This window comes from Pseudorasbora parva, chromosome 4 (assembly GCF_024679245.1).
Source record: "Pseudorasbora parva isolate DD20220531a chromosome 4, ASM2467924v1, whole genome shotgun sequence".
Classification (NCBI taxonomy): domain Eukaryota; kingdom Metazoa; phylum Chordata; class Actinopteri; order Cypriniformes; family Gobionidae; genus Pseudorasbora; species Pseudorasbora parva.
Genome location: NC_090175.1, coordinates 29208860 through 29221762, shown reverse-complemented (window position 1 = coordinate 29221762; position 12903 = coordinate 29208860). Strand labels below are relative to the sequence as shown.

Genomic DNA, 12903 nt, shown 5'->3' with positions numbered 1-12903 from the left:
TTTAATGTTAAATGATAATTGGAAATTAAATGCAAGGTGACATCCTTAAAAAAATGAAATCCTTTATGCCACACCTGCCAATAGCAAGTGTAGAGAACTTCTACTGGCACAAAAATTGGGATTATATTATTTCCAAATATATTTTTGCCCTATACAATTTGTATTAATTAATGTTCTACCGCTTTAAAAGCAGACGGAAGTTCTTTAGTTTCACAATTCCATTGTTATTTTACTTTTTGTTTAATGCCTTGTGTACCTTTCATTTAATTTATTCTCATCAGTTACATAAATTAATAAATAAAAGCAGCTGGTCATAGTCGGTCATCTCGGAGATGCTGTTAATATTGCAAGTTATGACAGCAGCCGATATGTCCAATATGCATTTTGGAATTTCAATAAATTTGGTTGGTATCTATTGATAAAATGACAGGCACATAAAAGCTGATACAATAGCAATACATGTACTTACAGGGTTCCTACACAGTTTGGAAATTTACCCTATTCAGTTTCCTAAAAATCTGGTAGTATTTCACAGTTAAAAATATACATTTTTCAATTTTCATCTATTCTCATTTTTATTAACTAATATAAATTCTTAAATTCCAAGAATTAATATTCTGTGCTGTTTTCAGTTGACGAATCCAACAAATCTCAGTAAGTTTTGTTACTTTTGATAGGAAACAAAGTTTCAAATTCTGTCCATTCTATTATGAAATTCAAACAATAAATACCGCTCTTTAGTGTTCTGAAGCGCAGAGCTCACATGAACTGGTACTCGCTTCCACTTTACTACTAGTTACAGCATGAAATAAACATGAACGGACATCAGAATTAATGTTAACCTCTTACGGGAATGACATCGTCATGTATATACTTTCCATTTTAAATGTCTGTGGAGGAGCTGTGATGTCATATGTGGTACCATTTGAAAGCTTAGAGTCTCTACTTTCTGGGGATATGCATCACTTTGGTATTTGTTTTACACATAATAATGTATTTACTCTAAATTACTCTGGTGCCATTTCCGCCTGGATTTGGCCAACCCAAATTGAAAAGCCTCCCATACACACATACAGTGGTCTAGGTTCAAAATGTTGGTGTCATTTTACAGGAAACCATTTAAAGTTACATAAAACACTGCTAAAAGTGATAAACATGTAAATATATGTTGTGTAAGCTGTTATAACCCCCCAAAAAATTAGGCGCTTTTTGATTTTTTAATATAAATTAATTTTTGAAAGTGTGTGCTCTAGGAACAGTTTGCAGACAGTTTGGGCTGCTTCCAGCATGTATAATTAATTTAATGACACTGGGATATTGCATTTATATCACTGTATATGGTGGTGGAAGGGGATAGCAGGGTCGGGGGAGGGGGGAAAGGAAAAAAAAATAACCCATTTGAATAAATCTGGCATACAACATGACACAGACAAACCTCTTTTTTCCACTATTTTCTGTAATTTAGTGGAAATAGCCCAAACTGTCTGCAGGTTCCTAGAGCACACAGGGCCTGAGTTACACACTTTCAAAAATGAATTTATGGGGGAAAGAAATCAAAAAGCGCCAACTTTTTTGGGAGGTTATTACAGCTTAGACAACATATACTTACATCAATCAATCAAAAATCAATCTGAATTTGAACCTAGACCACTGTATGTGTGTATGGGAGGCTTTTCAATTTGGGTAGGCCAAACAAAATGGCCCTAGAGTGTAAGAGGTTAAAAGATAAAGTACAACTCATGTCTAATTTAATCGATCAATGTGTGTTTCAACCACGGAAAGAGGTCAATAAAACAGCTTGTGAAACAGGGGTGCCCAATCCTATTTCAGGAGATCTACCTTTTTGCAAAGATCAACTCTAACCTCTAATCCAAACACAACTGAAGTAGCTAATTAAGATCTTCAGGAGCACTTGATAATTACAGACAGATTAGATTATTAGATTAGGGTTGCATCTGAACTTTCAGGTAGGTAGATCTCCTGGAATGGGATTGGGCACACCTGATATAAATATATCACGTAATGTTACTTTTATTTCAGAATAACCATTCAATTACCATAAACTTGTTAAGGAACCATTTTGCTAAAATAGATGGACTATTGCATATTCATTGCATTTTTACTTAACATGATCTTCAATATTTAATGAAAGGTTTTTGTTGTTGTTGTTGTTTGTGTTTTTTTGTTAACATTTCAAAAAACAAGTAGAAACAATTATGCCATTAAAAAGTCATTACATTTATTATTATTATAAAAACTTCCTTATGTTAATTTAAATGTTGAAACCTCTACAAATTTGGTAATTGAATTGAGATTGGAATTAAATTGAATGACAAGCTTGAGAATCGAAATCAAATTTCATCATGACATTTGTCAAAATCCAGCCCTATTAGAAGTGTTTTAATGATAAAGGTTTAGTGATTGTTTGATTGTCGAACACAAATGACTGAACTAATTCTTTAACGTGAATCCCAAATGTGTGTGTGCCACTCAAATCACTCAAACTAGTCATCTTAATCTGACTGTACTTTGCTGTTTGGTGATCATGATACATCAAACCACATTTAAAGTATAAAATTCATGTATAAGAGGTGAATACATGCAGGTAATGAAGCTTTTTAGGCTTCTCCTCATGCAAGCACGTTATCACTTCAAGAAAACCAATTAAAAACAGAAAAAATAAAAAATATTTATTACAGATGACTGTGCTATTTACCAAAAAATAATGTGTGAACCATTTATGTTGAAATATGGTTGTAACGTGGTTCATAGATGGAAAGGAAGGAGGCGGGAACCGGACAACATTCAAAAGACTTTAAAGGGTTAGTTCACCCAAAAATGAAATTTATGTCATTAATGACACCCTAATGTTGAGTCATTGTGTGTCAAACTGCCAAACTTCTGAAATCATGTGACATTGACGCCGAATCATGAATCAATATGCTGATTCATGACCGTTTGAATCTTTATTTGAGGTTTGAAAATAAACGCGGAAGAGAAGACAATGCTGAATAAAGTCGTAGTTTTTGCAATTTTTGGACCAAAATGTATTTTCAATGCTTTAAGTGATTCTCACTAACTAACTAACTGATTACACATATGAACTACTCTGATTATGTTTTTATTCCCTTTCTGGACATGGACAGTAAATTGTGCCTACACTTAGATACGCTGTCAGACTAAATATAAAATATCTTAAACTGTGTTCAGAAGATGAACAGAGGTCTTACGGGTGTGGAACGACATTAGGGTGAGTCATTAATTTTTGGGTGAACTAACCCTTTAATCAAATGAGAAACAAAACAAAAGTAACGCGGACAACCCCTCACGGACGACTGCCTGACACACATAACAAAACACAGAGAGCCTTTTACAGACGACTGCCCGCACACACACAACAAAACGTAAACAAAACATAACATAAATCCAGGCCTAGTCCCCTCTCGTCCTTGACTGGTGTCACCTGTCCTTAAATGCCTCCGAGCTCCCTCATGAGAGGACTCGAGACCGGTGTGCCTCGCAGGTGACGCTCTTTCGCAATCACGTCCCCGGTCTCACTCATTGCTCCCTGGTCTTTTGCTCGTCCCCCTCGCCACAATGGTCTGAAAAGGTTGTTTGAAAGGGGGTCTGGAAATTTGAGTCTGGAAAGACTGTGATTTTTGAAAATGTGTAGGAACCTCTACATCCAACTAGGGACCAGGAATTGTTTTAACAATATTTATAAAAGCAAAACTATTGATGTGTTGCACACACATACCTAGATAATTTCCTAATCCCTCTTAATAATGTTTTACAGAGTGATGTCCTTCAAAAACATATTCCAGCTTATCCTCATAGCTGCTTTAATCGGGTCAGATGAGGGTGGAGTGTTATGAGAACTCATTAATTGCTTTTTCTTCATTAATTAACAAGTGCATAATTGAAGAGGCTCCCTGGACTTCTCAGTTCCCGTTATGGTTATCAGTGGCACACACACTTACAATTGTGGTCAGTTTTATTGGCACCTTTGGTAAATATGTTCAAAAAAGGCTGTGAAAATAAATCTGCAGTTTTAATACTTTTGATCTTTCTTTTTTTTTTTTATCACAAAAACTAATGAATGTGTGGGGAAATAACATTATGAAATAAATGTTTTTATCCAATACACATTGGCATCAATTATTGGCACCCCTAGAAATTCTTATAAGTAAAATCTGAAGTATATTCCCATTCATATTTGCATTTTATTTAGCACACCAGGCTGACTAGGTGTGTGAAATGTCCAGCCATGACTTCCAGTTTCACAGAAGTATAAATATGAGGGGGACAAATGGCCGAATTCCCATAATCATCAATCAGAATGAGTAAAAGAATACAGCTCTTTGCAGTAAAAGATAGTTCAGCTTGTTGCTGTAATAAAACAGTTAAAGCATTGAAAATACTCATTTCTACCATCAAGGCAATAATTAAGAAGTTCCAATTAACTAAAGATGTTATGAATCTGCTTGGAAGATGAAATGTCTATATTGTCTTAATGCACAGTGAGTTTGAGTTGCTAAAGACTCGAATATTCACAGCTGGAGTAATGCAGAAAATAGTGGAATCATAAAGCCTAAAAAAAAATCATCACAAGTTGTTTGAGAGGGTTTCAAGAAAAATCCTCCTTGCTCATCCAAAAACAAACTCCAGCATATCCAGTTGCCAGACACAACTGGAACTTTAAATGGCCTGATTAAACTATTTAATATAAAAACTTTTTTGGCAGCAAAACCACCAGATAGGTTTGAACACAGGGATAAAACTATAACCCTTTGTGTACAAGTAAATATACTATCTACTACAAATGATTATGGCCAATGTCAGGAGGAAAAACCAACAAACATATATTTCATAATGAGATTGTCCCCCATTTTAAACCTTTTTAATTTAGTGAAAGATTAGATTTTTGTTATTTTTTTATTTTAATTTGATAAAAGGTCAAAATGATTAAAGAATGAAATGTGCCTTAGAATGAAAATTTTAATTAACCTTGCCATATTGAAATAATAAGAGTTCAGTACATAAAAATCACATACTGTGAGTCTCGAACACCATTACCTTCTACTTCTTATGTAAATCTTGTGAATCAAAAACACCACGAAAAAGTGCTTCTCACCATAAACCCAACCTTGATGCAAGTGTTGGGGATCATTTATATGCACGCCCCCAACATTTACATCTGTCCAAACATGTTCATTGTCAGGCAGAACTGACAGAGCCGAATCATCAGGACTGGAGGTAAAGACCCTTGAGGATAGCAAAAACGGCAGCTCTCATAACACACGTCATGTTCAGGCTGTGTAGGAGACGTGAGGACTTTTCATATGTCAACAGTCATGGCCGAGGTTTATTATAATCGGATATCACAGCAATTTATTTCAAAATCGTTTGTTTGTTCGGCCCATTCAAACAAGCTTCGCTCAGTGTCTTAAACTGAAGAAATGCGCAACTGTATTCCTGCAAGCTTTGACAAGGCTATTCATATAAGTTATATATTTATATTTTCGAGAACTGAAGTAAGCTTATGATGTTTTTGCATGCTTGTATTTCAAAGTACATCACAGAGTCACTGCGTAGCCTACATTGTGACTAACGTTATATAAACATGCAATATCGTTGACGAAAAAAGACAAGTCTAAAATGTAGACTGAGTGAAACTAAGCAGAAGATCTCAAATGGAGATTGCTGAAATGTAGCTTACTTGTTTATTGGTGTTTTCAGTTCACCGGCGCGTGAGAGAGAGATTGCGTGCATATGGTTGCCAGAATGGACATGTTTAGGTAAAACATCGGATTGTATATGTTTTTTTCACAGAGAAGCTCTGTTAGGGGGATTTAACTAATGAAATCTGGCAACCGCATGCATGCATGCTCTTTCTCGCACGCGGACGATTTGAAAACACCAATAAACAAGTTGGTTGCATTTTAGCTATCTCATTTGAGATGTTCTGCTTAAAGTGTCATTCAGTCGGTCTGTGTTCTGTCAGGACGGTCAGGACTCACAAGCTCAGCTGCTTCGCTGAACAACTGAACTGCTGTGCTGTGAGCTGTGAGCGGCTGAAATAAGCCAATCAGAGCAGAGCTCAACATTAATATTCAGGACTCTTCCAAATAAGGGTAAAACAGAGCATTACATCCTAGGGACAATTTATAGGGTTGTAAATGGACCTGTAAAACTGTATCTGGACAATTTTTGCCCTTAAATAAGCCAAATACCCTATGTAGATATCAGAGAACAATTTAACATATTGTTTCAAATCATTCTAGGGCACCTTTAACAATGCAGATTTATTGTTCATATTTACCAAGGGAGCCAATAATTCTGACTACGGCTATACAGCTTTACTTTATGAACAACTCCCTATAAATACTTTCCCTTGTTTCAAACTATCACACAACTTTTTTTAAAGCTGTCTAAAAAGCATTTATTTATTTATTAGTCTTTAAGTGTTGTTATAAAGTAGGAACTGGATTAAATTCCTCCCTGGTTTGAGATTCATTGGGAAAAAAAGCTTTGCTAGTGGTTTTCGAAAAGTCAAGATGAAATAAACTAGAATAAAGAGAATTTGTTGTCTGAAGTTCCCCTGAACTTGCCAGACATTATTTTTTTTATTTTTTTATTTTTTTTGCAATACTAACTCATTTGATAGATTTTAGTTGCTTTCTTCACCTTGTTGTCTCTCAGTACTCACTTCTCACCTGAGGTCACTTGTAGACTAATAGTGTCCATAAAACTACATTAGACTTTAGTATATTCCCTTTTTTCTTTCTATTTTTTATTTTTGCAGCATAAAGGCTAAATAATGTTGTTACTTTTGAGATCTGAACTTTGTAAGTGGAATCGGGAGTGCAGTTTGTCAAGGTGTTTTCTGTGGCCAGTGTTCATGAATTATTGGGTATTTATTTTCAGGAGTATATTCCCAAACTGTCGTTCCACACCCGTAAGACCTCCGTTCATCTCCGGAACACAGTTTAAGATATTTTATATTTAGTCCGAGAGCTTTAAGAGCTTTCTGTTCCTTCATGAAAGTGTAGGCACACTACTGTTAATGTCCAGAAAGGGAATAAAAACATCATCAAAGTAGTCCATATGTGACATCAGTTAGTTAATTAGAATTTCTTGAAGCATCGAAAATACATTTTGGTCCAACAATCACAAAAACTACGACTTTATTCAGCATTGTCTTCTCTTCCGCGTTTGTTTTCAATCCTCAAATAAAGATTAAAACGGTTAAGAATCAGCGGATTGATTCATGATTCGGACCGCCAATGTCACGTGATCTAAATCATGAATCAATCCGCTGATTCATAACCATTTGCATCTTTATTTGAGGACTGAAAATATGTTACTAAATATAAAATATCTTAAACTGTGTTCTGAAGATGAACGGAGGTCTTATGGGTGTGGAACAACATTATGATGAGTCATTAATGACATCAATTACATTTGGGGGTGAACTAAACCTTTAAGGGCACAAACAGTAGCAGATATACAGTATTAGGCTGCTGTCACTTAAATATCTAATGCACTGATCCAATATACGCATCTGATTTTAGTACTCAACAAGATGGGTATTTTCGACGTATTTGACCATTTAAACCACTGAGTTTTTTTATTCGCATGCTGACAACTGCGTATATAACTGAGAGAAATATAAAGCAAGTTTATAATATAAAAATATAATTTAAAAAAAGTAACTTTTTTGTATCTAGGCTTCATCACACTAATGTGACGATAACTAAGCAATCTACTCACTGAACATTTGTGTGGATATATTTACATGCTGCTGTATAAACAATATAACAAAATGTACATTGAGGTAAAATATTCGTTAGCATATTAATCATTTATGAATGTATAATCATGATTTGTAACTTATTCGTTTATCATTATCTAATAACTTGTTAATAATTTATAACAACCTACAAAACATACAAAAAAGTAACATTTATGAAATGCATTGTCATGTTTTGTAAATCATTAGTTCATCATTAACTAATCAATTGTAAATTACTTATTACTGAATCTACTAAATATATGTAAAATAATTAACAAATCACTCATTAATCATTTATGAATGCATAGTCATATTTCATAAATCATTAGTTAATCATTTACTAACCACTTGTAAATGACTTGTAACGGAATTTACAAAACATTCATAAAATGTTAGCATATCACTTGATAATCATTTATGAATGTTTTGTAAATGATTAGTTCATCATTAACTAACCACTTATAAATGACTTTACAACTGAACATTATTATAAAGTGTTACCGTGAGGGGAAAACCAAACCTAGCTGATGTCAGTGTCATGTTGCTTACACTGAATACACAATTGTCATTTTGATTTTAAGCAATTATTTTAAATTACACCAACAAAACTTAGTTTTACTTCCAGTCAGCTAATTTATGTTAGACCAGTGACAAGACAGAAAAGTACATTTATTGAGAGAGATCAATTGTAAACAGTTCTTTAGAGTAACGATAATGCGCTTTTTTCAGTGTGCTAAAAACATTTTCTCTTTTTATTTATTTTCTCTCTTTGTTCAAACTCTCATTTTATTGTATATAGTTATGTGATATTTCATTTTGTCTGTGAAAGAAACCGTGTCAGCGTGTATATTTGCACTCTCCCTTCCATGACCAATGGGAATTTGCAGCTTGTCATTCAAAGGAAATAGCGAGGAAGGGGTGAGAATAACACCTGATTTCCCCCCTCACACACACAAATTTTGCCCTTTTTCTGAGACATAATTTAGACACACATAAATGCACACACAATCCTTAAGGAAAGCTTGTCCTGGCATACATTTCAACATGCACTCTTTGTGAATTGGCCACATAGCTGATGAAATATTCTGAAATGTGTGTTCCATCCATTCCTTTGAAATGTCTGCGGGGGTTAAATGTGCTTTCTTATGTGTGTACTGTATTTGCAGACTTGTGTATTTTGTGTTGGTGTGTGCATGTAATACTCTCTTCAAAATGCTGCACTTAATAGCAAAATGAAATAACACCCCCCCTCCCCCCACCACCACCTCTATCTCCGCTTCTATCCCACTCCTTAGTCTTTTATATGACCTTGCTAAAATACATAGCCTCTGGTGAAGAGACTGTGTAAATTATTTCGCTCTTAGAAATAAACTGAAGCAATTTTAGTGTCAGCACAAGCTCAAATGTTAATCCATTTCACAAATTTCATGTTACTTGGTTGTGATAGAACCAAAATGTTTAAGGGAGTCGAAAGGGAATTTGCTTTCCTTTTATATCCTGAGTCGTTGCACATACCCCATTGGTTTCAATGGCATTTCTTCCATTGCCTGTGGTTATGAGAGAAAATGGGTTCCCTCCACTCAGCAAACTGAAACGGGGTAATTGACACTATTTTTACTTTAATGTGTCATATTGAACGTTTTTAAATATTTCACACTTAACAGTATCAGAAGCTAAAAACATAACCAATATCCTAAAATATTTAATTAACAAATGCTCAAAAGTGTAGAACGTTAATGCATGGTCTAATTCTACAGAAATCAAAGCGTGTGCTTATATGTAGGTACTTTACTTATATGTTAACTTTTTAACTTCACTTTTTTGTGAAGTTTACTTAAAGGGATAGTTTGTTTACCAACATTTGTGAATAAAATCCTAAGTGAAATCTGTTTATCATACAAAATAATTGTATCCTTAGAAGACTTGTGTTAAACTGCTTGATTCATATGGATATATGATAGCGCTTTTCCACTGAATGGTAACGCTTTGCTTCGGCTAGGTTTTCCACTGCAGTTGGCACCGCTTTAAAGTGGGTGGGATTATAGAATGATAGTTGTAATTGTGCCGCCTCTACTTCTCGGCATGTGGATTTTTTTAAGTACAAGACAAATACGTTTGTTTCAAATGAGGCTGATAGCAGCAAAACAAAATACTGCCAAAAACCAGAGAGTAGGCACTCGTACAACGAAGCGCAGATGACAACATCGCATGATTTGCTCAATGACGCACAAGGGTAAACTAATCTTGTATTTAGCGATGTGTTTAGGGTCTCAACCGCTATATCACTGTCACAAAAGCATATCATTCTCTGAACAATCAGTGATCTGCAGTGTTTACACATCCTTTTTAGTATCAGTGCAGCACACTTGGAACCTCAACCGAGCTGTACCGAACTGCACTATGCAATGGAAAAGTGCCATAATATGTAATTATTGTACTATAATTAGAAAAGTGTTTAAGTATAGCATGTGAAATTTATTGTAGTGTAGAGTGTGGCATCAGCTACCCATTTTGCTGTCACTTGCACTATTATTTAAGTGCTGTCTTTTCCATCTATTTTCATTATCTAATTATCTGTTTTCTATTCTTCTAATTCCATCACAGCCTGGACTCAAACCTGCATGATCTGAGTGTGCAGGACCTCTCAATGCGTGCTGATCTCTGCGCAATGCCAAGATCTTTTCAATGGTTTACTTACTTTTTTCTTTTTTCCATCAGACGTTGTTAGAGACAACAACCAATCTGCTGAACTCTGATCTTCACTGGTCACTGTCACATCTGCGTAAGGCAGTCAGTAGAGGACTCCACCCAAGACAGGACCATTGCAACATCTGCTTACAGCAGTACAAAAGACGTCAGGAGAGCGAGGAGGAGATCATTATCTTCAGGTACACACACACGTATCATCTGCGCACTGCAGGACTTACCTTCTATATGCTGTAATTATTAGTTACATTATAAATTAGGGCTGTCACAATATCGATTTTCACTACTCATTTATGACATTGCATGAATTCATGAAGAATTTCTGAAAATGTTATATTATTGCAAAATGTATAGAATATCTGGAGAAACAAATACTGTTAATCTAATGGATTTTTAATCAAGCTCCAAAAACGACTCGACATCACATATTGGCATTTGCATGTGACTGCCTCCAGAGCAAAACATTGATGAATAGATATACATCATAGCACCCATAGGCCACTAGTATCACGTCGCTTTAGGGCTGACATTTGCCTACACTGGATATGTCCTGTCAAAAGCAAATAGAAACCATTTTAATCATGGATGCTATCTACACTGGATACAGTATTCAGATACGCATTCAGTTTCTGACATACTCCACGCACTTCAGCCTGTCGACAAATGGACAAGGGAAAGAACATTCACTTTGACACGTCCATTGTACACAGCACATTTGAGTCAAAGTCGCTTTAAAGGTGCAGTGTGTGATTTTTAGCTGCATCTAGCAATGAGGTTGTGAATTGCCCTCCACCCCCACCACACACACACACTTAGAGCACATAAAGAAGTTACGGTGGCCGACACAGGACAAAAAATGTTGTTGCTGGAGAAAGCAGAGAATGACTAGCTCTGTACATTATCACTAGTTTGTCCATTTAGGGCTACTGTAGAAACATGATGGTGCAAAATGGTGATTTCACTGTAAGGGGACCTATGTTGTATGGTTCATTCTAAAGTAATAAAAATGGTACATTATGTAATGTCTTTATACTCCACTGAAAACATAGTTCTGTATATTATATTGTTTTCTATCAATAGATCTTCTGAACCTTTAAGACAAGTCATTTCCTTTGGCGGCCATCTTTGAAATGCCTCTCGGGCATGCAAGTGCAGCTCCTGTTTCCTTAAAGGTTTAGTTCACCCAAAAATGAAAATTTGATGTTTATCTGCTTACCCTCTGTGCATCCAACATGTAGGTGTCTTTGTTTCTTCTGTAGAACACAAATTAAGATTTTTTAACTCCAACCATTGCTGTGTGCCAGTCATATAATGGTGTGAATAGGTAACAAGCCTATAGGAGCAAAACAAACAAACAAAAAAACACATGCTTAGACAACATGCACAAAAATCCTGCTGCTCCTCACGACATTGATGTCTTAAGATACGAACCTTCTGTGAGAAACCGAACAGTATTTATGTTTTAGTTGTTTTTTTTTTTTTACCTCATCCCGACGAGTCTCATCACATTTTCCCATCGGCGATTACTTCCATCTGATAAGGTCAAACTGGCACGATCATAGATATGTAATATGTAGATTCCTCATTTGACCAATCCGCACAGACACTAATGAGGAATCTATATATATATATATTTCTATGATTGTGCCAGTTTGACCTTATCAGATGGAAGTAATCGCCGATGGGAAAACTTGATGAGACTCGTCGGGATATGAGGTAAAAAAATTACATAAAAACTGTTGTTTCTCACAGTCTTAACACATCAATGTTGTGAGGAGAAGCAGGGTTTTTGTGCACGTTGTCTAAGCATGTGTTTTTTGTTTGTTTGTTTGGCTCTCATAGAATTGTTACCTATTCACACCATTATATGACTGGCACACAGCAATGGTTGAAAAATCTTCACTTGTGTTCTACTGAAGAAACAAACACACCTACATGTGGGAGCCCTGGGGGTGAGCAGATAAACTTCTAATTTTCATTTTTGGGTGAACTAACCCTTTAAATGGGGTAACATCAAATTCTCCTAAACTGTTCACCCGTCTTACGATTACATTTCATATTTGAAATCACCAATGAAATCTGGCAAAACTCTCATAAATGTGATTTCTAAACAATTGAATCGTGAAAAAAAAAAAAAAATCAGCCTGGACAAAGCTAATGCGCATGCGCAATACTAAACACACGTCTCAGACCACTGCCTGTGTCTATAGACAACAGAGCTTCTAACACCAGCTGCAGTGACGTGATGACTTTACTAATCAATGATTGGCTCTTTAATTTAGAAGACAAGGCTTAGTCGCCATATTGGGCGTTGCACTTACTCCCATTCATAAGTAATCGGAGTACACCATCTTCCTATATATAAAGTCTTTGTTTGCGTCTCTGTACAGACTTTGATTTGT

At 35.5% G+C, this 12903-nt stretch overlaps 1 protein-coding gene across 1 annotated transcript in view; it reads left to right on the top strand.

Moving 5' to 3' along the window:
- vps8 (VPS8 subunit of CORVET complex) overlaps nt 1–12903 on the top strand; it is a 181120-nt gene that overhangs the window by 146508 nt on the left and 21709 nt on the right. Inside the window, exon 41 of the mRNA XM_067441498.1 lies at nt 10514–10683. Within this exon, the coding sequence (XP_067297599.1) occupies nt 10514–10683 (170 nt within the window). The remainder of the gene's footprint in view (nt 1–10513; nt 10684–12903) is intronic.